Source organism: Pteronotus mesoamericanus, unplaced genomic scaffold, assembly GCF_021234165.1.
Source record: "Pteronotus mesoamericanus isolate MK-2021 breed Mesoamerican mustached bat unplaced genomic scaffold, CSHL_Meso_final scaffold_85, whole genome shotgun sequence".
Classification (NCBI taxonomy): Eukaryota; Metazoa; Chordata; class Mammalia; order Chiroptera; family Mormoopidae; genus Pteronotus; species Pteronotus mesoamericanus.
In genome coordinates this window covers 5,804,430-5,831,847 of record NW_026555329.1, presented here as the reverse complement: position 1 = coordinate 5,831,847, position 27,418 = coordinate 5,804,430, and the positions used below count along the sequence as shown (strand labels likewise).

Genomic DNA, 27,418 nt, shown 5'->3' with positions numbered 1-27,418 from the left:
TCTCTTTGAAAATACAGAAATACATAAGGCCTAGGGTCTAAGGTATCAAAACAAACTAACATAAACTTTAATTTATAAAATTACATGTCATTTTTCTTCTCTTTAGGAATCAAACTATAATTTTTCTTGGCCATATTGTTCCCCAGATATTTTTAAAAGAATCAAACACTATATTTCCTAGCTTCACTTACAGATAGACATAGTGATGAGTAAGTTTTGGTTCATGAGATAAAAGCAGAAGCCACACCTGTGATGAACAGGTGTGTTTATCTTGACCCACTCCATCCTGATACCTGAACCACAATCCTAGCTAATATCTCTCTTGGTTCATGAGATGCTGGTCAGACTCCAGGGATACTGGAGCAAAGAGCTGGAAGGAATCTCAGTACTGGGTGCTTTCAGAGTGGCCTTACCAGCTCTGGAAGGGACTTCTCCATTTTTATTTTCCCATGAGAGAGAAGAATGTTTATAACCTTGTTTAAGTCATTGTCAGGGTTTTTCTGTTGTATGAAGCCACACCTAATCACAAACAATACATACACATAGATAATTTTCAGGAACTCAAATACATGACCAGTAATGTGGTCTGGTTCTGAAGTTTCTAAATTTTACCCAAAGCAGAGTAAGTACATTTAAGGGGAGAAAACTATTGTGAATTTATCCTGATCTCACTACTGTGGATTCTAGAATGTTTTGATGAAGACACATTTGCTTTCCATGTTTTTTTTTTAAAGGACAAACACCCTCCCTGGGAGACTGTCAAATAACGTCGAATTGCCGCAGCTCTGAAATGTGTGCTCACATTATGCCAATCAGCACTGGCAGAACCGAGCTTTACATTTTATATGTCCAATTTTTGGGAAAAGACCCAAAATTAGGATGGACTATCTTTACTTTGTTCTTTGTTTTCTTAACAAATACATGACACTAGATTTCCAAGGTCTTTAAGTCTACTATGCAAAAACAAAATATGTGATATCAAGAAATGCTAACTTGCGCAAAGCACTGTGGAAACTTTCCTCAAAACAAGTATATAATGTGTGTTGAAAGGGATATAATAAGGAAAATACCAGATGCTTTGATATGAGAACCACTGTCCATCATGAGCTCTGATACATACACCCATTCACCTAAAACTATGCCCATTTTTAGACTGAGAATTCAGGCAGAGATATCCAGCCAGGTACACAAGGGGCAATTTTAACTTGTACGTTTCATCTTCACACTAAGTCAAGCTCATTTACTGGATTAAGCGATTTAAAAATGAGAAGATTCACCAAGTATCCTGTGTGCTAAGCACACACAAGAACAGTAATTTTGAAATAGAAGTGGATAAAGAATTGCTCTGAAAATAATGTTCTATCACTATTTAGAATATAACAAGGTATTTTGGGTGTTATAACAAGGTATTTTAGTTTTCCACACTTTCTGCCTACCCACATTTAACCATTCTGTCTAATTTCACATTTGTCTCTGAGATTTGGGGGAAGGACTCTCAGCCAAGAAGCTGCCTTAAGTAGAAGGCAAAAAGCTGCAAACAGAAAGAAAAGAATGGTTTCAATTGTAGAGCAAGAAAGCCCCAAGGGCAGAGAATGAAGATAATGGGAAGGGGGAGGGGAAGTTATAATGAGAAAGACAGCAAAATGAAATGAGGAAAAGCTCAATTATAGGTATGTTAAAGAAAAAATTCTCCCACTCAAAGAATATCCCTTTTAGACATATGCCTGTCAATTACAGCAATTCTGTGGCAATGCACCCCTTAAATGAAGCAATAATTTGACTGAAACACGCTGTGAGAGATTAACAGGCAGTGATTATAATCAACAAATTGCCATCCACTAACATTCTTTCCTCACACTTATAAGACTGAAGTACACATTCTTCTACTTATTTTTTTCATTTTCTGATAGGAAGCTCAATTTTGCTTGAGGAAAATGTCACAGCATTTAAAAATACAGATAGGACATCTGATGATCTCACTTTAAATCCATCAACTGTGTGGGGAGGTGACACATGAAATCTCTGAGAGACAAAGAGAGAGAGAGAGACAGAGAAAAGTTTTTTCATCTTTTGACATTATCTTAGTCTTGAGTAATTTCAGTGATTGGTGTTACAGTAAAACTATGGTTTTGCTCAAATTACTGGATTGTCAAAGTCCCTATTGAACACAGTATCTTGTCTCCATGAATTTCAGAATCTATTGCTCCTTTCAACTTGGCTGCTCCAAAAATGCCTGACTTGCATTACACATTTAAACAAGTTTCTGGAAATATGGCTGGATACTGAGAAAATCACCAGCATGTCTACTAAAGTACAATATTAAATATGACAATAGACACAAACTCATTTAGAAAATATGATAAATTGAAAAAGTTTAAGACTTAGAACAGCATTTTCTTGTTAAAGGAACAAAAATCCACTTTCCTTTTAAAAGGACAAAAAAAATTTACAGGAAAAAAATTCAGAAGCAAACTACTAAGAAACTGCAATAGAGATTATAGAACTATATATAAAAAATAAATAGAAGCAGTCTTCATTCTTAAAAAGCATATATTAGGGAGACAGAATATAAAGAGAAAACTTAGATGGAACCTACAACCTTGGCATTTCAGGACAATGCTCCAACCAACGGAGCTATCCAGCCAGGACAAACCAATATCTTATTCACATAATAATAAAACTAAAAACTATTAGGACCCAATCCTATGTGAACTCTGTGACTTATTAGACAGGGCCTTTATACATTACATTTAAAATAGATTATCATTTTATATCTTCTGATCCTTTGAAAAGGAATAAATCATATACATACTTATGGCAACTCTCAATGTGCCAGAATATTGTATTACTTGTAATAATTTATCTTCCAGCCATTCTAGGAAATTGGAAATGTACTGAACAACAAAGAAAAATATCTATGGTTTCTACAGTCACCTATTTAAAGAGATGAGTATCAAATCGGGCATCTGAGGTAGAGGGAAAGCAATTCAGGAGATTCAAACACAATGGAAATAAGGGCACATGTGCAAACGTGAATAAAGGAGCAAGTCCATTCATTTCTAAGTCTTCCATGCTGGCTGTAGTTTATCCAGGGAAACCCCTGATGATTAGTGGGCTGAGGGCATTGTAACTGCAGAACAAGCTCAAGATGGTCCTATTCTGTTTCATGAGATACTGAGCTGCTGTTCAGAGAGGACAGACCAAAACCGCATGTTATTGCAGCCAAAGCATATGCAGAGGAGAGAACTTTGATCTCCAGCTGCATCTGGAACCAAAGTCTTGACCGCCAAACCAAAGGACCAGGACATAACCAGAACTTGAACACCAGGATCCTTTCAGAAGCCAAGGGTCCATCGTCCAGGAAGATCTGGTGTTGATACTCCATTACCATAAACGGTCAAGTGCCAAGGTCCTCCAATTAAAATTTGCACCCCCCCACAATGCTTCTGTGCACCTGTTCCACCATACCCTTAAAAGCCTGAAACCTAGTACAGTAAACTTAGTCCAATAAACCTAGTCCGAAGGATGTGAGGCCCCTTTAAGTCTCACATCTTCTCCGTTAGTGCCTTCTCAGTCAATGAACCTTGTCTTACTCCAGACTCCGACGTTTTAGGATTTGGCCTGCTGAAGCATTGGGCAAAAGAACTTGGGTTTGGTAACAACGTTACTACCAAGACTGAGTTTATAGAAACAAGCAGTCAGGTGCCGTATTTCATTTAGAACACAGTGTGGAGGAATCTTTCAAAGGCCCTCTAGCTCACCTCCAGGTTCTAGGACAAGCCTTCGCTCTAACCCAACAGAAAGGGGTTGATATTTTCCTTATAAGCATTCAAAGAAGGAAGTCTAAAAACTCTTGCTAAGATGCTCAAGTTTTTCAAAAATCTTATACTCAAGAGGCTTGAGATCTAATGTGTAAGGTAATTCTTGCCCCTCACACATTTCATTTTCCATTTCCTATCTTTCGATCCTCTTGAAATTAATTTCCCATAGCTTTACAATATTTTAGTTTGTTTCTAGTGTGCTATAGAGTTATACTTGATCTCTAAGTATGTAAAGAGGTCATGTGGAGTCAACATGAAAATGATGCAATTAAAACATTCCAATGATCTGTTCTCATTCTAAATAGGGACTAAGTCCCTGAAATAAATGCTATATTCCTACTTATATCCTTACCCATTAAACATCTTCCTTTGCCCATTGGTTATACTGTAATGAAAACTTCCACATTTCCATTATTAATCAGTGCATGTTAATGACCTTATGCTTCAGTTCTGTCTCACTTCATTTCACCTTGCTTCATTACCAACAAGAATATTAATTAACCCATAATCCACTGGCAGTGTAAAGCATCAATTCCCTTGTTATCATACATAATAGCACATGTTCAAAGGTGGTGTGAATAGATTAGTCTAGAAGATAAACACCCCAAATGAAATCCACAGTAAAATCTGATTTCTAATCACTTCTCGTGTGGATGTCTGATACAGCACCCAGAGCTGAAGCTAGGACCTCTTCCTTGAGAGCCCATTTCTTCTGTAACCTTCTTGAAGCAGCTAGCTCACCCAGTGACCATTCTGCTCACAGCTCGAAACCAGGGAGCAAATCTGTACTAGAGATTAGGTCGCTTTTAAGTGGCTATAAAGCACCTGATGTGCGGTTTATAGTTAGAGCTGAATGGTAGGTTTTTATTTCCTGTATGCCTTTCACCCATGATTCCAGTCACTAGACAAAAATGATAAAGGGAGAGAGCAATAAATATACATGGGTTCATTCCCAGATTCAAATGATCACTTGATTTCTGAAACAGCTTAGTTAACTTCTTTGCTTATCTGTCCATTAGATAAGGATAATTATCCTGTACAAAGATCCATCTAATAGAAAGGAAGTTTGGATAAAGGGAGTAGAATCTTGAGCAACTCTCAAATCCTGCCTCTCAAATCCGGAAGGGACCCCTCAAGCGTCATCTGGTTGAAGTCCTCCGCTTTATAAATGAGGCAAACTGAGAAGAAAATTTCTCCACAATTCTTATGATCTCATTGCTTTGTCAATACTAATTTGTAAAGTCTCCCAATGCTTCATGTACAGCAAATACATTACATTCTTCATATTATTTACTACAAGAGAAGCTAAGGAAACTGCCAACCAACCAACCAACCAACCAAGCAACCAAAGCAAACCAGAAGAAACCAAACGCGGAGTACAAAGAGGAGAGAGCAGAGCAGAGGTTTCATATATTCTAATGTGCGCACTTTCACTCCTAGCTCTCCCTCCCTCAGCAGCACTTCAGGGATTTCCATTGTCGCAGCGGATGGCTGTTTCAAGGCTTTGCTCTGTCTGGAAACACAAGCCTCCACTGAAGAGTGATGCTCTACATCTGTCTCTGAGGCTCGCCCAGGGCAGCTGGAGTTGGTACTAATGAATTTATTTAGCCTTTTGTTGGTTTTCTTTTATTAGCATGCATGCAAACAAAAATTAGCCTAATATTTAAAACTGGCAGTTCCATAAAGCTGAAAAAGGCCTCAGTGGCAATGTAATCCTGCCATTTGTCTCTGAGAAAGCTATTTTCATAGGTCAATGTGGTAAAAGACTGATACCAAATATTTCCACAAATGCAGATTCTACGGCTTCTAGCTACAGCTACTACCATCTGGAGCACATGCACCCACTTCAAATTTCATTCACTTCTTTTCTTCCTTTGTTTTTTCCCCACTTAAATCTATTGCCGTTGGCTCTGAACTTTGTTGCATAGGACCAGAAGTTTCATGCTAACTCTCTAAAAATACTACATATATATTAACAAGTCCTCTAGCATCTTTAAAGACATGCAGACAAAGTAATCCTAAACCTGTAATTATATTGATTATTTGGCACCCATCATTAAATATCCATGATCGCCCTACTTGTTTTTGTCTGACTCCCTTCCTAGAATGGAAGTAAAGGTAAGGAGTACGTGTATTTTGTTCGCAGCTGTCTCCTTACATCTAGAACAGGGCCAATGTAATAGGAGGTTGAAGACATGTGTTTGAATGAAGAAATTTAATTTTCCTAAGGTATTAATTCATGTTCCTCTAGAAAGTGAATACTTACAAATGTCCTGTTTTATTTCATTACAGAGGCAGTAAATGGTCCTGGCTGTACATGAAAAGTAAAGGAGTTACAGGGCGGCGCGGGTAGAAGAGACAGGGCGTAGTCACTTCATCACTGGGAAGACTGATGCTTTTCTCCAGCGACAGACCGCTTCTGAATATCCCAAAATGGCTTGGCAATAAAACTGCAATAGGATTTTACTAGCGGGTGATAAATCAAAGTGACTGTTTGGAAATGCTGTGGCATAATTTCTCAAAGGAACTTAAAAAGCTTCCCACTATACATACACAAACGTACTTATTAAACCATCACCAGGCATAGCCGCTGAGTCTTGGATTCCACGTCTCCTACCCTGTCAACATTCTAACTGCTCTATGGGGCCAAAGAAATGCAGCAGTAACATAAAGCAACATGAGGTGAGACCACATAGCCTAAAGCCTTGCGCAATGGCTAAGTGACGGTGCTTTTGGCATGAAATGACCACAAGGTTCTGGAGGCTGTCTGTATGAATTCTGCTGTCCCCTCCAGATCCCAAATTCCTTCATTCTGTGCTATCTTTTGAAAGGGAAGAAGCTGATATAGAGCCCTCTGAGTCAGAGTTTTAGTGATGAAAAACACTTCAGAGATCATCACGTGCATGACTTGCTCAAAGTCGCGGCTGGTTTATGAACGGAGTCCAGACATGGGAACCCAAGGCTCGAGAATCTCACTTTAGTTCCTTCCTACTCTGTTGTATGCGTTTTCTTCTGCCTTAGAACATCATTTCTTACAGAATTAAGCGGTCCTGGCGATGAGACCCCAGGACCACCCAGAGGCCTGTGCCGTGTGACAGAACCTGGGCAAACATCCACGTGGGCTTTGTGCACTGCACCGTCAGCTCCTCGTCCTGGGGGTTAGGGAGTCAGGCAGCTGTGTGTACAGAGCCTCTGTCTCCACTGATTGTTTCCTTTTCTCAAAATCATTCCAGTGGACGGACATGCAGGGCTGGTTTGTGGATTCTGAATTCCTCAGGCTGCAGAGGCTCCAGGGCAGGGACCAGGGGACATGAGGCTGGACCTAGAGCCCTGGAAAGGGACTGGGGAGGGGCAGTGAAGGACAGGGGGAATGGAGATGCTAGCTCTCAGAGGCAACCACATATTTATAACTATTGGCAACTTGGAACATACCCTTAGAGCAGAAAAAGGGGAAAGTGAGACACAGTGCAAGTTCCGTTTCAGTGGCTCTCTCACCTGGCTGAGTGTTAGCATCACTGGCGGAGTTTTTAAGCCCATAATGCTTAGGTCTCCACTGCATCAGAATCTATGGGGCGGAGCCCAGCATTGGTAGTTTTTAAAGGTGCCCCACGGGCTGCTAATGTGCAGCCACGGATAAGATCCACCAACCTATTTGTTACATGACAGTACAAAAAGGAAAAGATAAAATTTACATGTCTATTAATTTAAAGGTCATTTTATGTATATATTAATTGCACAAAATCAGGGAGAGACTTACCACTGTCTGAAAACTTCTGTGCCTCCTGCCCCAAAGCTGTAGCCCTGCCAAGGCCAGGCCGGACAGGCTCATTCAAGTCTTGCCGCCTGCACAAGGAAGCCTGGGACGGAGGCACCGGACAGCTTCCTAGAAAGCCTCAGGGGCAAGGAAGTCAAGAAAGAAGTTCGCCCAAGTTGTATTCTATCTTTCCAATGATCAGGAGGAAGCATTCTGAATCTTTCTTCACAAGAAATATGTATCAAGTGCTTACAACAGGCTTGGTGCTGGCAGGAAAGAAGATTTTTTTTGTTTTTAAAGTAACTAGAAAGTGAAGTGCCTGTCCTAGCTTTACTCAAGGTTCTGTCAGTGCGATTATGCTCTGAAAAAGCCATTAAGCTGGCGACGGAGAATAACTTTTGGACTCTATTGATCAAGGTTGTTGTCTTGTTACAACGAGGTGCTCCACCTACTAGGTGATAAACATCCATGACATGATCGAAGCAGGCTGAGTAGACAGTTCCACGCTTAGCACATAGTAATACAATATTCTAAATGATAACCCCATGGAGTAAAAAAAAAAAAAAAAAAAAAAAAAATCACCCACACCTTGCAGAAATCAGGTCAAGCCTAATAAAGAATCAGCTGGTAGGCTTTCCCTAGTTCCCCTATCCTACTTTCTGTTTGCTTATTTTTCTTGGATACCTGTAATCATAGTCACTTTCATTAAAAAGATGAATTAAGAGCCCTAGATGGGTAGTCCAGTGGGTTAGAGTGTCAACCCGAGAGGCCAAGGTTGTGGGTTTGACCCCCAGTCAGGGTACATACAAGAAGCAACCAATGAATGCATACACAAGCAGAACAACAAATTGATGCTTCTCTCTCCCAAGTCAATAAAAATTAAAAAATTAAAGGAAGAATAAAGAATAGGAAATAAAAAGAGGGGCACATATAATGCATTTCCTCTTGCATTATGCATTCTATACCTTTTGTGTTCCCTAAGGTCAACCCATCATAATGCAGATTTAGAAGGAAAAATCAATAAGAAGGTTTTTCTTTATAGAAGCCATCCGATACATAGTTCTCTCCTGCTCTGAAACAGAAATTCCCAGAAGCATCTCTAATAAAACACACTTTATCCTCTCCAGGGTGGGGAGGGCCTATGTTGGGGCAGGGACCTCGGCAGACCTGGCAGTGCAGGGCTGGCTGCAGACTCGTTCCTCTATCCCCTCTACTCAGACCCCTTGTTTTTCTTCCTTCTTGCCTTCCTTGTAATTCTCCTGGGCTGTGAATGCTCAGGGATGTCTGCCCTATTTCTGGGGAGATGAAAGATACAGCTGCTTGACTTTTCTCTAACATTCCAAATGTTTCAAGTTAGAATCTGAACCTTGAAAGAAAAGGAAATCTTTAAAAACGGCTCCAATCACTTTCCCTGTGTGCAAATAGATGTCCAGTTACCAGACTCAAATACTTGTTCCATTTTAGACAATTAAGGGTCATTCATTCATTGATTTATTCCACAGACATTGGCTGGATGACTCCTTGTGCCTGGTACTACCAGGGGGGAAAGAAAGGTATGCACATAGGGGATTATAAAAACCAGCATATTCAATGTGTCGTGTGGCTCTAATCATTCAGGAAAACCGTTGGTAGATTGCTTTTAAGCATCACTGATGTCACTTTTGCTTTTAAAACTCAGTTTGATTTGGTGGTAGGGTACCATATCAATTCAGGTAGCAACAGAAACACGCTGCTCCGACATTCTCTCTTCTTTCCATTTAATTAAGTCAACATCAATTAGTAATCACTTCAATTTGTCCTTTGTGACATAGAAGGTTTCTCCTTTCTACTTGGCCTTTCACCGCTAAGTGACTTTTGGGGAGAAGAGATGGGAAATAATTTGCCTCTCTTGCTTGGCTATTTCCCACAGCCTGCGGGGCAGGGTGGGTGGGTGTGGGGGGCATGGGTGGGTGTAGGAATGTCAGAATGCAGAACAGGTTCATCCCAGCCACCGGGACCATTTATTTCCTCCCATGTTCCCCTTTCCTCCTCATTGCCATCGGGGCCACGTGGACGACCACCATATGGATCCGCCCAGCCCCATATGGCTCCATCTCCCTAAGAGGGGTGCTCAAGAACATAAAAACGCGGCTGTATACTTTTATTGCAGCCCCTTCTTGTTTTCCTCCATCTGTCCTCCATATGTTTATGCGACTCTTATTAGGCTCTTGCACACAGAGGCCTTTTATAATGAGGACTGTGGGCCTGACCAAGATAAAGAACTAGACTTCCTCTCTGTCAGTGACGAGGAGCCTCCATTTACTTTAAATATGTGATTCCTTGAGTGTTCAAACTACAACAAACTCATAACCAGTTCTCTTCAAATTGTACACAAAATGTATTTTATTTCATAGTCATGATATTTCTTTTAATTTCATCAACAGAACCGCATGGCGGCTTTTCTGCTGAATCTCGCCCCAGCACGGCGTGTGACGTTGCGAAGGGCTGCCTGTGACTCCCTCTAAGACGTCCCCATTACACACACATCAATCGAAAGCGGGCGTTTTAACTTCCATAAAATTCCCCATTGATTGGAGGAAAAGTTGTTCCCGTTTTTCCCCTCGAGTGTCTGTGCCACAATCTGAAGTGTGTCCTCCTCAAACTCTTAAGAAAATGAGTGGGAATGAGGACAGGCCGACCCCAGCGAGTGCCTTCCTGTCCTGCTTTGGTCAACCCACTGCATCCTAGTCCTCTCTGCTCTGCTGAGCACATGGCTAGAGTGACATATTTGATCCCAGTGTTGGTATAATTGATAGGAAAGTGGAATAACAATCACGAGACACCATGCACAACACCATTTCTCAACAGGAGGCAACTCCTGGCACCAGCAACAGCAGTCAGGGTGACCGCTCATTCCGAGTGTCCACTAGTGGGAACCTGTTAGTGGGCCGCTAGGCCATCTTTCGCAAGAAAGTAATGACAATGAGAAACAAAGAAAAAAATAGAGTTAGGCCTAGTATTGGCCTTAATAATCTCTACTCTGATCAGTATGACCTAGACACAAAGTCTTGTGTTAAATAATAGGTGCTATTAAGAAGAAAGCATTCATTCCCCTAAACCCTCTACCCATGTTTAAAGGTGTCCTCTTCATGGCAGGTAATTTGCCAGTATTCTAGTCCAAACCACCTGTGCAAAGCAGTCTGGCGATCAGTGCACAGAATATTATGGCCAGTTCCATGAGGATTATCTCTGATGAAGCAGAGCACAGGAACACTGTGCCAATACGCAAACTACTAACTGATGGGCGTATAAAACCAACCCAGCAAGTGACGCGAGAACACATTTTTCTTTTAGCTGGTTTGTGTACAAATGACAACTATTGGTTTCCCCCCAAACATACATATGCAAAATAAAGTATTTATTTGAATTGTAAGATCAAACATAATGTTGCTGTAGGATACCTGATTGGGTCATTTTGCTTTTTTCCCCTTCCCCACCTATTTCTTTCACACATCTTTGTTTCTCTTTATAATGCGATATAGAGCCAGATGTCAATTAGGTTCAGACAAACCTTCTGGGACCCAAGGAAATTCTTGCTCTCACCTAAGCTGTCACTTCACAATCATTCCGGCATGAAAAAAACCCAAGGAGTTACTTTGTACTAATAAAACTGAAAAATGTCTTTTCTTGATGCAGTCGATATACTGTTGCAAACTCTGGGCATCACAGGTGCCCTGGTGGCAGCAAAAAGTGCATTTTAGTCAGGGTTGAAAGTTACAGAAGTCAGGCTACAGCCAGAGGCCTATTCATTGGAATAATTGCTCCAGGCTGGAACAAATTAGAAATTCTGGTTAAGAGAAGCAAGTACTCACCGTTCTGTGAAAAAAGAAAGTGTAGGTAGGTGATTCTGTAAATGCAATAGCAGTGTTACCAAAGTGCAAGGGTGAAAAAGCAGAACAGGTATTTTACTCCCAGATTCGACAGAAAGGACAAGAAGTCTCATCAATAAGACTCCAGTGAACTATAATTTCTGGTCTGAGAAACTATGCATATCATGTTCTGCACAGCAGGGCGTGCTCTGAGCAGTCTGTAAACCACTTGGAAAAAGGCAGAAGTTGCTAAGCCTATAGTTGCGGAGCGCTTGTATTAATTGTTGGCATTTCTGCGGAAGGCTACTCCCACCCGTTCGGTGCCCCGCACAGGCATGGGCACAGGCCAGGTGAGTGCCTGCTCGCTGCCTGGCACTTCTTCCCATTACTGGCCACTGGCTATTGAATGCTGGCCTCTTGCCAAATGCCTTTAGGTACGATCTGGTAAAAACTGCCAAAGGAACAAGAACATCTGCCTTCGTATCATTTTTCTTTGTACAGCTACTTCCCAGGCAGCTGCTTGGACCTACATGTGTCCATTTACCAGATTTAAACAAAACAGCCCAGGGCCACAGGGGAGGGGTGCGGAGCACAGGCTGCATCAGCCGCCCGGGGTCAGCACCACGGAAGCCTTGCCCCTAAGGACACTGACAAGGGCAGCCACCACTGAGTCTGGAAACAGGAGACACCCCAGTCTTACCTGTTTCTTTGTCCTGGACTTCTTCCAGGTGCAAGTCATTCAAAAGGTGCTCCAAGATCTTCTCTGGGGTCCCGGACACGACCACGTATCTGTCAGAGAGCAGAGAGTCCACTGAATCATCCTCGGTGGAAGACTGTGAGCGGCTGCTCCATTCATCGTCCTCATCCTCCTCGTCAATGTATTTGAAATAAGGCACATCGAAGGTAGGCAAGGGCAGCTCTCGGTCTGAGAGCGCTGCGGAATCCTTCCTCTCTAAATGAGGGTCAAAGACCCTCAGCCGCGAGCTGCCCATTGTGCCGGGCTACTAACAAAGGCATCCCCTAAATGCTACAAGATCTTGGCCATCTCGGTCTTTTCACTGAGAGCTGAGTCCATCTGGCTGCTAAGGGCTCTGCAGTCAGCTAGAACGCCGGAGAGGCGGAGAGAAAAGGGAGGGGGAGGGAAAAGGAGGCAGAGCGAGCGAGAGAGCCGGTGAGAGGGAGCAGGGAAGGGCAGGCAGGCAGGCAGGCAGGCAGGGGAAAGGAAACAGGAGCGCGTGCCTCGGTGGGAACTCACCTCCAATCACTGTCGGCGCTCCCGCCCAGGGGGGCTGGGCCGCAGCGCTGCACTTTCTTCAGCACCAGGACGTTCTGCTCTTGCTCTCTAACGGTCGTCACTTCGTCATCCTGCTTTAATGAGGGGTGGGAGAAGGAAAACGGGAGAGAGAAAATTAAAAAGGAAAAGAAAAGAACTAAAAGTAAAGCTGCATTTTCTTGAGTTGCTTTGCACCATAATTTCTTTAAAGATTCAGAATAAATTAGGAGTCTGGTCAAGAATCTCCCTCTTGGACAGTGCCCGGGCTCAACTTCTATGGCCACTGAAAGCGTGAGGGAGGCATAAATACTTTAAAGCAAATAGAAAAATAAATAAATGAAGTGGGGAGAGGATTCAGAGTGTTCATATTTAAAGCCACCTGAATGATAAGAATTAAGGACTCCAAAGTTCAAAGTTTCAAAAACTGCACCACACTAACTGCTTGTGTATTCCCTTTTACCTGGTTAAGGCTTACTAAACAATCACTCTTTTAAAAGGGGAAAGGTACTTACAACATCATTTAAGCACTAAAACAAAGAATAAGCCCCATTAAGTAGTCGTGGCAGGTAAGTATCATATGTGTTCACGTCACAGCCTTGCTTTAAAAGGTGAGCCAAAAACTACCTACTCTGTCATTCAGTTCATTTTTTTTTCCTCCCGGACTTGAGGTGGCCTTCCAATGTGTCATGCGCGGACTGGTTTTGCCAGAATACAAGCAAAAATGGATCTTTAGTAAGAATCTCATCTAGGATGTCGTGGGTCAGTGCACTGACTTTCTTTACCTTCAGCCCCTTTGCAAAAGGGAGGAGGCTGAACAATCATTCATTTCTGCACACACAGCTCCCACAGCCCAGAGCCAGAGTGGCCCGCGGACACGGCTGTCGGCGACGGGCTCACTGCTGATCCCGCAATGTGCAACCCGACCCCAAGTGCTGAACTCTCCCCGGGTTGGGTGAAGTTCTCCTGATGCGCGCACGACACCCAGTTAAGTGTAAGATAGCTGGGGAGGGCGTGGGTGGGGTGGGGTGAGGAGGAGCTTAAAAATGCATGTAAGAAAACCTAGCTTTCTGAGGATTTGAGCAAAAGATTAAAGCAAGATAAGTTGATAGTTAGTAGGCTTCACCTTAAAAATGATGTCACTTCTTTACACAGGGAAACATGTCCTAGGTTCCTAGTATGTTTCTGCTACTGGCAGAAAATGCCACCCTATAATTAACTACAAACATAAGGAATATCCCCCCCCCACAAATGATGAAAGGTACTAGGTCCATTATGCCTTATTATCAATCAGTTCCACAGATCTATTGGGGTGTTAATGTATTTTATTCACCCTTCATTAAAAAAAAAGACACTCATTATAATTGCCAACCATATCAGTGATCCAATTATGATCTCAATGCCCAGGGTCCTGAGTCCTAAGAAAATGTAGCAACCTCATTTGAATCCTCTAGGATATTCTTCAAAAACAAAAATATTGGCCATTCTAAACAGCTGTATAATTTTATGATAATTTTTAAACTCTTTTAGTGGCAGATCATTTTGCGCTGTAAAGCTGATGTGTTCCATCTGAGCAAGGTCAGACATGCAGTTACTGTGGCAATTAATGTTGGATAGTCATTGTTAAACTCCCCAAGGACCGCGGTGTGACTCTGTAACGTGAATACCAATGGGTAATTGCTATCTTTCATTTCTTCAAAAGGGTTCTTTTGTTATCCATGTGAAATAAGGCGGCTAGAGAGAGGGGCACATACTGACCAATAAACAAACAAACAAACAAACAAACAAATAAAAGCATAGAATGTGGGTGCGGGATCCTGAGACTTACAGAAACAATGATTCAGTGAGCAGTAGATCTGAAAGGACAGAAATCGTTCCCTGGCCCGCCTCTTCCTGTCAGCCAGCACTCGTTTTACAGGGGCCCACCGTCATTCCCAAGCACATTTGCCATTCTCTGTGCACGTGATGTATGGCATTATTAACTTCCCCGGGCCGTGCACACACGCGCAGCCGGGCAGGGCTTTGCCGGCGCCTGTGTAACTAATATGTATTACAGGGCTGCGCTCAGGGCCGCCACACTCTGCTGGGCAGGGGAAGAGCTGAATCCTACTGATGTACTATCAGCAGCACCTAATGACCTACTCATAGTTTCCATTTTGAAAACCTGTTCAAAATCAAGAAGAGAAAAAGCAGAAAAATCGATGTATAAAGGGGGATGTCAGTTATCTAAAATTGCCATAACACGTAATAACCTTCTGTATTATGGCTGGCGCTAAAGAAGAAGGGTTGAATTAATGCCTCCTGACACCTGCGTCCTTTCCCACTCGCTCTTCCTGGAAAAGAGCGGAAATACCATGGTTGGGGCTCTGGGCGTGAAACTTTATTCTAGAGCTTGCTTGGTTAAGGGTAAAAGTAGTTAGAGAACTAACGATGAAAAATATGTTCAATGACAAATAGCTCAGGAAGGGCAAGTAAAGCATTAAAACACTCAATTAACAGTCAGATATTCGACAAACAGTGAGGCTCTCCTTTGGTAAGGCACCGTGCTGGTCACCAAGTGGCATGCAGAGACGAGTGAGACAAGTGCCCTGCCCTTAAATGACAAGTTAATAGGCTCCCTAACGATGTACGGCTAACCTGGTAAGCATGCTATGTGGAGGCCAAAAGCAAGAGACAATGCAAAGCTGTAACCTGTGGGATTCAATGGCCACAGAGAATGGGATGCCATGAAAGGGGCCAACAACGTACAGACATACTGGGCCTGGTGAGCGTGATGAGTCTAGTTGCAGGCAGCTGGTGTCTCAGGACTGAGAAGGCAACACATCATGCTGTTGACGTTTAGCGGGCAGTTAGAAATAAAGAACTAGGCCCCCGGACAAAGGTCAAGGGCAGAGACAAATCTGTGAATTATTCGAGTTTGGGGAGTGGATGCGGTTGTTACGAGGAAACAGGAGAGAAAGGGAACTATGACAATGGGGATAAAGAAAAGACACAGAAAGTTGGGGGAGAGGGGAGGGAATCAGGGTCATGGAGGAACCCCAGGGACAGACTATGAAAAAGCAAAATCAAGAGGCGTCAGGAGGACCTGGGGGACACCCTCTCAGGAGATTCAAAGGAAAAGCGAGTCTGACGCTGTGAAGTTCACCGGGATGGTCCGTCTGAGACGCAGTGAGGAGAAGATCACTCGGGCCCCCCCCCCACCCGTGGCGGGCAGGGCGGGGCTAAGCGGGGAGTGAGCAGAGCGGAAGGGGACAGATAGGGAGATGGTGCCCCAGGGCTGTCATCCTGAAGGAAGGACTCAGGCTGGAGGGCCTGCGTGGCTGGGGAGGGCAGGGAGGTGCCCGGGGCACCGGGGAGTCGCGGCAGGATCGGAACACAAGTGGAGGGGTGAGGCGGCAAAAGGACTGAGGTTTCATCCTTTCTGAGAGGACTGTGAGAAAGAGGATGTTGAAGATTTGGAAAAAATTCAAGTCGAGAGAATAAGAAAGCTGAGGTGGATCGTAGGAGATGGTTTTTCCTTCTTAGTACACTGAGAACTGAGAGCCTCTGATGGACCTTCACAGTGAGGGTGGTGGCCTAATGGGATTATTGGAAAAACGGGGTCAGAGGCGCACAGAGGGTAAAGAAGTTATGAGAAAAAGGACTGCCAGGCACTTTGTGGACTGCTGAGGGTACAAAACACATGCTTCTGGTTTTAGGCCTTTCTGCCGAAGTGCTCAGAAACCCCAGGGGGGAATGGAGAACAATGGAGCCCATCTAGGGGAAGGGGTGGGCAAAGGAAACAATAAGTAGTGACTGGGGAGGCCGGGAAGGGATTCTGGGCAGCCGTCAGCTCACCAGGAGGGCGCTCATCACCTCGCGATGTCTTTCTGGTTAGGGGAAGGAAGAGGCTAAGAAAGGAACTGATAAATTGGGAAATAGGGAGGGGCTGACGACAGACCCCGGGAGCCAGGGAGCAGACGGGTGGATGAGGAGGGAGCAGGAGGAGGAACCAAGGCGGCAAATACGTATCTGATGCAGAGCAGCTCAAAGCGGTGAAGACCGAGAAAGAGAGAGCTGCCCTGGTACCCGGCAGCTGGCCTCACGCTGCAAGCTGGGCCTGGGTGTGCGGCTGCGGAACATCCATGATTTCACGGAAAATCAGCATCAGAAAAGGCCACTCTGTGACCAAGATGGAACAAAACAAAAACACAAACACTCAGTAATTGTATCTGAACACCGACAAAGCATGAACACTGGCCAACTTGGAAAATACCAAAAAGCCCAGGTAATGGGGTGACTGCTATTTCTTTTCCACTTGCAGCTTTAACTTTGCCCTAGTCTACCTTCTCTGTAGATGAGACGTAAGATGTCTAGTCATAGTTATGCCATTTACTGACAGCACCTAATCCAGAGCAAGGCCCTCCTCTATACACCCTTCCCCACGTCACCTAACATAAACCCAAGTCCTGCAAATCCTTTCCTCTGTCATCATGTCACACCATGCTGCCCCCCGGTCCTCAGGCTGTGAGGTCTCCATCACCACACCGAGCAATAAACCCAACTTGTCCAACTACGGCTGTGCTCCTGGTGGTCTCTGGCTAGGGGGCACGACAAGAGGCATTAGATGCTGCCCTGGCCTTGGTACGCAGTGGTGTAGAAATGGTGGTTACTGAGTCAAGGATAAAAAGCATTCCCTTATCAGGGTGATCAGAATCATGCACAGGAATGTTCCAGAAAGTGATGGCAGGGAACGGGGCTCAGAAGGTGGGGAGACTGGAGAAGGTAATAAAGCTACTGAGGAAAGTGGAAGAGCACCATGAGAGGAGAGGAAAGATGGCCTGAGCAGGTGGCACAGACCTCAGAAGTGAAGGGACTTCTGTAGGTACATCAATGATACAGAAGGTGAGGTGGGGAAAGGGGTGTCTTCCCAGAAGGCACCATAGTTCTTCATGCCTTTGCCTGCGGTATATAGCCCTAGTTGGAATATGGTCAGTGAGAAATCTCCCCTCTCCCCAGGACATCCTTTAGCCCCCAGATCTGCAAAAACCAGTTCTTTTCCCTGTTCTCCTCAAGGGATAGTGAGGAGAACGAGAAACTGACAATAAATAGGAGTCCTCGGCTAAAAGAGGGAGGATGGCTGATAAGAGGAAGAGTCCCAGGTGCTTTGAACAGAGCCCATCAGGAGTAAGAAAACAGAGAAGGGCTTCCAAGTTTTCCCTGCTTCTCATCTTTGCTCCCTTCTTTGGGTGAGTAACTATGATTTATTTTCTTTCTGTGGCAACACTGCTCTCCTGCCTGTGAGTTCTGAGTAAATAATAGAACCAGTACCTTTGACTTACTTTAACTTCCATGATCATGATCAGCTTTTGTACTCTGAAATCAAACTTTTTCTTTCATTTGTTCATATAAAACACATACTTATTTTAAGACGAAATACCTTTAAAGTATAAAAACATTGACTTTTTTTAAAAAGTAAGGTGAAAAACTGATGTTCCCAGTTTAGCAGGTCTTAGCTTGTACGGCCCTAACTCATGTTTCTGACGGTATTTATATTTTCCCTTACCACCAACACTGCAAGAAAAAGTGATCACAACGGCTTTTCTCAGGCTTTGCTGAAACAGCCACAACTCCTTGCCTGACTGTCCAGTAGCAGACATAATGGAAAATTCCTCTCCCAAGTCCTCACTTGAAGTAGCCTTTGGCATTTTCTAAGGCAGCACGTCCCTGCAGCTCTCTGGGCACAGACTCATACAAGGGCGCTTAACTAGGGGTTCATGGAGGGCTTTTGGGACTTAGAGAACCCTCTGAAAGTATATACAATTTTTATGTGTAGGCACATTTTTCTAGGCAGAGTCCAGAGTTCTAAGTCTCACAGAACCTATGAACCCCAGAAGGTAACAAACCATTCCATTCGTTGCCTTCAAGTGGTAACATGATGCAACTCCTATTTATCACCTCATCTTCTTTGACGAGTCTCCTGGCACTAACTCCCTCTATCCCAACGACACGCCCGAAAGCCCTGCCATGACATTGACCCCATCGTATTGATCTCTAATCATCCCTTCCCTCTGTGCTCTCCAATGAAAGATGGTATCTTGAGGGCAGGGACCGTGACCTCCATTTCTAGTCCTAACACAGAGAGGTCTGGCATGTGATAATGTTTATTGCGCATGCAAATTAATAAGCAAGCAAGAGAGTGAATGACTTACCTTTAAAACAAAGAATTCTATCTCACGTGGCTCCAAGGCCACGCTTCGTTGGAGGCATCCTTTACCTTCCCCAGCTAGTCACACTTCTCTTACAAAGCCCGTCACATGAGGTAACTGTGTTTTGAACTTGAGTGTTATAATTATTTATTCCATCTGTCAGAATTCTAACCAAACTAAACTCCCACGCAATGCACATATAAGCAGCCATGGAACTAACACACCACGAGGAAGTCCTTCACTAAATGGCAGTGTCCCTCCGCCTAGGGTGCGTGAATAAAAGGGGAGCACACGACGAGGTCAAACTATGATCTAAACTATGAACTGGGCAATATGTGTATATATTTTTTAGTCTTCTAATCTCCCCTTCCTGCTTCATTTGGCCCCAACCAGGGTCCTTGACGACCCAGGGCTCCCTGGTCACACTTGCCTGAAGCAGGCAGCGGCAGGGGCCCTTTCAAATGGAGAACAACAAAGAGTCATCTAGCTTGGTGCCACGGCATTCAAGGTCATACAAGCAGCACAACTCATACTGCTGTTCTCCCTCAGATTTGTCAACACAGTAACTCAAGGTGTCTATTCATAGGAAGGCATTCGCTATGGACTGAATATTTGTGTCTCCCATCAAGAGTCTCCTATGCTGAAATAGCCTCCCCTGTGTGATGGTGTCTGGAGGTGAGGTCTTTGGGAGGTAAATAGGTCCTGAGGGTGGGGCCCTTGTGAATGAGGTTAGTGCCCATATCAAAGAGGCCCCAGAAAGATCCCTCATCTCTTCTGCCACATGGGGACACAGTGCAATGATGGCCATCTGTGGACCAGAGCGAGGGGGCTCTCATCAGGAATGGCATCTGCCAGTGCCTTGATCTCACAGCTTCTAGAACTATGAGAAATACATTTCTATTGTATATAAGCCACCTAGTCTGTGGTATTCTGCTATAGCTGCCTGCGCAGATGAAGACAGGATTTATAGCCAATAGGTTGTTGTGACTCCTCTCATATCATAATCTTCTTGGTCTAACTATTATTCATCTTACCACGTTCACTTCAAGAATTGCCTCCTCTGGGCCCCCAACCTCCAGTCTGATGTTCTTGGCCCTTCCCCACGACTCCTCAGCTGCACGTGAGTCCTCTGACTCAGCATTCTGAGGAGCACATACTGATACACTTCTTCATCTCCCTCCTGAAGCATACGCTCCCTTGGGGGCAGGCGTATCTTCACGGGGCAGGCACTGTATCTTCTTCAATTTTGAGTTCCTGAGAAATAGCCAGGTCTTGACATTTTACAGATACTGAAAGAACATTAACTGAATGCATACATACACAAACAGAAAGATAAATGGATAAATGTGCATTTTAGAGTGAAAGTTTAGAGAATAACATCTTAAATCCTGAAGAATACTTTTCAAGTGGTAAAATTCTAATGGTGTTGATACAGGGGACATTTTGCCAAGAGGTGCTCTTCCTAAGGAAGGGCCATCAAACTATTCTGGTGGTATAACACACTGTCCTGCCCCGTTCTGAATCTTGATCATCAACTTAGATGAGGCACTCACACAGATATGGGTCAACTCAAAACAAGGGTTGACATGCTCATCAAAATGAACCATGATAAAGACAGGCAAGAGGTTACCTATCAGATCGAAATGACTTGCACTAATTCATGGTCTTGGCCTGAGGGCAGCTGATGCAGAGATTACTGTGAGGCAGCCCCAGGATGTGGCCAATATCTAAGAGAACACGTGATACATATCATGTGAAATATAAAATGTCATACAAGTATTAGTTACTGGATCATTAAAAGCTAGTAAAACTTTTTCTCATAGTGGTAGCGGTAACCACAACACAAGAACCACGGAGACAGCACCGCCACATGCAGCAAACAGACCCACTAGAAACAGACAATAAGGGAGTGATCAAGCTCTGACCAGACGGATAAACCTATAACAACAACAAACACTGAAGGCTTACCATGTATCAAGCAAAGCTGAGAGCGGAACACCTGTTACCTTACTAATCCTCACAACAATCCTGTGAGGAAAGTACTATTAAAGCCCCCATTTTGAAAAGTAACTTGGCCAACAAAGATCACAGCGCAAGGGCATGGGAAAGGTGAGACTGAACCCAGACAAAGCTCAACGACAGAGCTCTTCACCAGAACCACAGGCGCCCCCTACAGGTGGCCAGTGATACACACTAGAGACCGTAACTACGGGAGGCGACTTGGTTTACCTTGGTGCTGAAAGCCACAGCAGGCCAGTCTGTTCTGTAGGTCAGGCAAGAGGTGTGGCCAAGCCACAGGGAGGCTCAGAGCTACGAGGGCGGCCAGCTTTTAGTTCTAGGTGGCTAGTCTGGTTTGGAAGAGCTACCAAAGGACTGAATTCCAAGAGAAGAAGGGGGCTGGCGAGGGCAGAGCATGGTGTCAGGATCACAGCTAAGTCGGCTCAGACCAGGGCAGAGCTTAAGGCCCAGCAAGAGAAATGCAGTGCTGGCAGCGCTGGAGGTAACATGGCAGGGACCTGGGGCCTCTGTGGGCACCTGGTTCCATATGATGCACATAAGCTGCCTTGGGCTCAAGGCACTGGGCAGACACTAAATTGTATATTTGGAAAGAGTTAATTTTATGCTATGTAATTTTTACCTAAAAAAATAACTGGGCTGTGATTAGCCTGTGGGCACAGGGGTTTGCTGATGGGGTACTTGGGCCCCTGCACCCAGGAGCTGCAACAGGGCCTGAGAAAACACCCTGTGAGGTACAGTCCAGGTGGCTGGGATGTCTGAGAAAGAAAAGTTCGGGAGAATGAAACCACAGGAGGTGATATCCATTCTCTGAAGCTCCCTGCCTTGTGGGAAAGGGAGTGATAGGATTACTCACGATGTTCTAGAAAGGTGACCTTCCAGTAATGGGTGGCTACATAAAGGAGGAAGACTGTGCCTTAATTGAAGGAGTATTGACCGCAGAGGGGGAATGAGCTCTCCCACATCTGGAGCAGAGCCTGTCAGCACTAGAGAACAAGGGAAGATAGTTCTTTGGGGAATGGGGCCAGACGAGATGATCTCAGCAGCTTTTCCAATGCTGAGATTCTACAAAGTTCAGCTGTCTTGACTCTACTTTCCTCACGGACGTTCAAACTGCTGGCTCTCCTAATAGGAAAGATGCCCATGAGTTAGCAGTTAGGTATCTCCCCTCATCTTGTCCTATGGAAATTTGCACACAGCTGAGCAAGCCAGACTGCCAGCGCCCGCATCGACTCTGTGCTGTGAATGTGGGTACAGTGGAAATGAAGCACTTATCTGGAAAAAAATCTCTTCGGGCCAAAAACAATTTTACCTGAGAACAGCCTTCACAAAATTTGCTGACAATGTACCTCATGATTCTTTTTTCTCATGGAAAAGAAGTAAACAGACTTAAAAGAAAAAGGTCAAAAAGTATTGCTGGCAACATAGAGCTGATTAGGGAGTGTACAAAGAGAAAGATTAAGTAAGCAGATCTGTGTCAAGAAGGTGAGCAGCGACTTAGATTTACCAGACTGCAAAGCTCTGGCCCGACAAACACATCTTTGTACAGGCAACTCTGACAGAAACAGAGTAGTTAAATAATGGTAATTGGTTCCTTTTTAAAATCCCACACGCATTAAGATGAATAACTCAAATTAAAGCCTAAATGAGACTAACAGGATTCATCATCCCAAAAGTTACCAAGTCTAGTTAAAGTCTGACTTCCGTGGGTGTGAAAGCAAATACAGAGTTGTTATGGGACATGAACCAAGTCCCAAAGAAAACCAGCAAATGATGGGACAGGAAGCTCTGGCAGCTAGAGAAGATCTGCATTTATTAAATCGTATTGCCTCTAATGATTATCCTGTAAAACAAGTTGCCTAAGAACCCTTCAATTAGGACAAGCCTTGGAATGTGACCCTGAGGCCAACTTCCTCTAGTAAGCCTATTGCAGCAAAGAGCAGAAGAGACGAGGTTGGACTCTAAAATCTTGAACTATAAAGTCAATATCTTTGCATCTCACATATATTTCAATGTGCTTTATTTGATTAATGGACCATTCTGGCAAAAAAGAGAGGCACACTCAGCTAGGGTCCTGAACGTATTTAATAAAGGAACTATTTACAGAAGTGTAGGTAGGTTTGAGGAAATTAACCCCACCAAAACGGTGAGATAGCCATCAAGCAGCAAAGAGGGGCAAGAGGAGGTAAGAGTGAGTGCTGGACCCCACTGGGAGCCACAGACGTGAACGAGAGGCTTGCAAGCGGAGCTGCAGTCACAGTGGGGTGTGCCCATGGCCAGGACCATGGTAGGACATGGGTCAGAGGTGGGGGGAAACACCTTGACTTCTCTCCTACTCACTCATCTGCTACGCCATTTCCCAAAAGCCAAGTCCCACTTGAAGGCGGGAGCCAAGAGATCATGGGTGATATAGTCCGTAGGGTCAGGACTCACTGCTTGCAGCACAGAGCAAGGCTGGAAAGAAGGCGGGGGGCGGGGTACGAATGGGAATGATTTAGCACACCTGACCTTTCAGTTTCCAGAGAAGCCTGTCTCGGCTTATGAATTTAGATGTCCCCATCCCTCAACATAGGTCATGCTGTCCATCTTGATGCCAGGAAAACAACTCACACTCTCATAGCTTTTAGAGTAGGGCATGTGAGCATTTCCCTACCTGACTCAATGTAATTCTTGCAGGTATTATTGTCTGGATACTCTTTCTTGTCTAATACCTACATCAGTATTTGCTGCCATTCACATCCTATGATTTGCTTCATAATCGACACCCCCCATGTGACCCTTGAGAGTGGTTATTAAATCACACAGGTGTCACTGCTTTTTATCATAAAAGCTTAAATGTTATTAAATCTTTCCCAGCAACTCCTCCAGTTCTAGGATAAAAGTTCTTGGTTGACGCAGATTTAGAGATGAGGATGGGAGAGAGAAGAAAGTGGAGAAACGGCAGGACACGTTTCTCTCTGACATTAGCTGTGTGAAAGCAGGGGTTTGGTCTGTTTTGTTCCCTGTACTATCCCACTATCCAGGACAACAGTGCCCGTAAAATTAATGAATGGCCTAGTGCATAGTGGATGAGCGGAGAGACTGTGTGTGTGTGTGTGTGTGTGTGTGTGTGTGTGTCTGTCTCAGAATGGCCCAAGATTAAGGACAGGAAAGTTGGCAAAGGCACGGAGGCAGTGGTTCAGCCACAGAGGGACACAGTTCAGGGAGCAGGCTGGGCAGAAAGAAGAAATTTGAGCCAAAAGTCTACAGAGCAAACGTCAAGATCTGGACCACCCGTGGCTAGGAACCAATGCTCCAAAGTCACAGGTAGGCCAGAGTCGGATTAACAGGCATAGGTCACCCACAGCAGAAACAGAGCTTGAGTCTGACCCTGGGGTCTTCTGAGTCACTTCTCATTCAGGGAGAGCCCTGTCCTAGGGAAAGGCTGGGTTCCCGACCGCAGAGGAGGCTTCTGACTACACTGAGCAGACAAGGGGTTGCCTTGTCTAGAGTGAAACCCTACCAGCCATTGAATAGCTGTGCTCCAGGGGCAAATGTACTCTTGAAATCCTAAAGTGTCATTTGAAATATGAAGCTATTCTACTCCTCAGAATATTTTTAGGTACTAAAAAAAATGTGTACGCAAACTACCCTAACTCGCCCTAACTACCCTTCAAATACCAATGACTAAGTAATATAGGTTATCAATCCACACACCCACCTTACCAAGCTCCCTTTTACCAGACCCAATATGAAGGGTGTGGTCCATTTCTACTTCATGGGTAGTAACCCATTCTTAGTACAAAAAGTAAACTCAGGTGATGACGCCCTTAAAAGCCTGTATGACCGGAATCAATTAAACTGAGAGCCGCACCAAAGTGAAGACAGACCTGCCTGGGCCCAAATCCTAGACCTGCTACTAGCTGGGTGGTCTTATCTGTGCTGTTCAAGCTCCCCGGGCATCAGTGTTCTTGCCTGTGAAAGGGGATAATACCTCCCTTATTGATCCAATATAAATGCTGGATGCAGAGAAAGCCCTCAATAAATGGATGCAGAAAAACACACAAAGTGTATTGCAACCTTATGACATCCAAGTATGTTAACAACAAAATGTTACAAAACTGGATTTGTACTGGGGCCTTGGTACAATTTAGTGTACATGAACGTGTGTTTAAACATCATCCACATTTTAAATAATGTCATCCCATTTTTTCAGTTGCACTGAAAACTGCTCCGGCGGGGCTGCATACACCACAGAGAGCCAGAAGCCACCACGAAGTTCGCTGCAAAGCTCACCGAGCCGGGAGGACAGAGGGCTTGTAGCCCCTCTGCTAAGGCACTGGGCTGGGGGTGGATCATTTTCACGGAGTCCAGGGCTCTTCCTCTCTGACACCCACCTTACCTCGGGTAGTAAGTCTCACTCACGAAGAAGCCACACATTTCTAGAAGCTGGAGTCTCAAAGAAGGGAGAAAATGAATCTCTGACTCTTACATTTTTTAAAACTAAAATTTGAAGAGTAGTGAATGCCCTATGAGCCCCTAGTCTTTGGGTGGGGCTCTCGATAATCTGCAAGGGAGCAGGCAGCACCCTTCGCGTAAGTCAGTCAGTCCGAAGTACAATCACCAGCAGCAACAAACAGGGCGGGATGCCAGCCCTGGTCCGGGGTCGGAAGCCGCTGAATCCACTGCCTCTGCTCCCCTCCATGCCAAAACCTGCAGTGCTTTCATTCTGCTAAGACTCATGGGTTGCATACACTCCCCCTGGTTAGTGGGCCCAAGGGAATATACAAAGACTTGAGCTGGGAAATCACCAACGGACGCCTTGTCTTCTCTGGAATCAAGAAGCCTAGGCGAAAGGGCACTGGAGTGCGTACAAGGCCTGACAGAGGTCTACCGGAGGGAACTCAGGAGAAATGAGGATGCCTTTGAGTTCCAGATTAGATCCCTAAGCATTTCCTAATGCGTGGACAGGGGGAAAATGGTCAGTCATTGGGGGTCACGGGAGAAAACTCTGTCAATACTTTCGACATGTAAATTCTGTCAAGCCACAGCCTCCACGCAGATGATCTGCAAGATATGTTCGCAATGGGTTCTGTCACACTGGGATTTGCAAGAAAAGGAGATGACTCAGTGCTGGGAACAGCACCATTTGCCACCTCTCATTGTTGGTGTATCTTGGTGGCCCTGAAAACACAATTCATATGTTTCCTGAGATTAAAAAAACAAAACAAAACAACAAAACCCTGGAATCTTGCATCCTAGGTTTTATAGTAACGACAATAAAACGTTACACAGAAATACGTTTCAGTTTCTGAATTCTGAAATCACTGCTTGTGTGTGTAACATACGTGCGAAGTAATTCTAAAGGGAAAATATCAGTTGGACACTTCCCAAGCAGCCCAAAGATGGACTAAAACCGATGCTGAGTTATGATGCAAAGTCTCTGCATTCTAGTAGCAGATATACTTGTCCCCAGGGGTTGGAAGAACTCATGGCAACAGTTGGACAGAACCTTCCAAATCTGAACACCAAGAGGAGAGCCCGATTGTTAGAGCGGCACTTGACGGCGAGCCCTGAGTGGGTCTCGTGGCCCTGGCTCTTCTTCCCAAATGCCTCTTACTGGACACTCAGTTGTGTTAGGAAGTGCCTCTGATTAAGACAAGATCTAATTTATAAACTGAAAGCACTTGAAAAAGCTAGCTCTTAACTCTGAAGAGATCTAAAAGGAACATTGTTCAAATTTAAAAAGTACTGAATATTTGAAATTTGCTAAGAGAGTAGCTCTTAAGAGTCTCTCTCTTTCTCTGTACTGGTCAACTGTGAGATATGGATGTGTTAATTAGCTTGATTGTGGTAATCATTTTACAATGTATAGGTATATTAAAACATCACATCGTGCACCTTACATACATACAATTTTTATTTGTCAATCACACCTTAATAAGGCTGGAAAAATTAAAATGTACAGTAGTATATAGTAATATACTTAGAAAATGCAAAGGCTTCAAGTCAAGGGACTCTTTTTCTCAATCTCTTTTGTGTGCATGTAAATGTGAGTTTACCTGTGTGTGCCTGTGTACACACTCGTGTATGTATGTAACTTTACAGAGGGCAGAGCATTAATAAAAAGGGCAGCCTCAGTACTTATGTAAGTTATGGAAGGAAAAATTCCTAGTTACCATAGCAACTGCTAGATCACATGGCTTGGGAGCATGGAGATACAAAGCATCTTAAGTCAAGGCTCTTGTATTTTCCTGTTTTGTAGGTTCCTTGATGTTTTTAGAGAGGCACGCCTTTGGTCCCTGCAGTAACCTCAGAAACCTCAGTCCGCAGTTTGCAACAAGACTGGGAGAAAGGTAAGATCGTGTCACTCTTGGTTCACTGCATAACCATGCAATGAAAGTTGGTATCAAAATAGGTTAAGAGAATTCAAAAATGCAGTGAAATATTGCTAAAGCGACCTGACAGGCAAACAAATAAAATCAGGAAATGAAAAGGAAGAAAGAAGGTTAAAAGAAGACAAAATAAATTTGGTGGCACAG

General features: G+C 44.2%; 1 protein-coding gene across 1 annotated transcript in view; it reads right to left on the bottom strand.

The window, feature by feature from the left end:
• RAPGEF5 (Rap guanine nucleotide exchange factor 5) overlaps positions 1-27,418 on the bottom strand; it is a 173,982-nt gene that overhangs the window by 53,949 nt on the left and 92,615 nt on the right. The window contains exons 9-10 of the mRNA XM_054564179.1: positions 12,679-12,791; positions 12,124-12,212 (exon numbers count right to left, since the gene is read on the bottom strand). Coding sequence (XP_054420154.1) covers positions 12,124-12,212; positions 12,679-12,791 — 202 coding nt within the window. The remainder of the gene's footprint in view (positions 1-12,123; positions 12,213-12,678; positions 12,792-27,418) is intronic.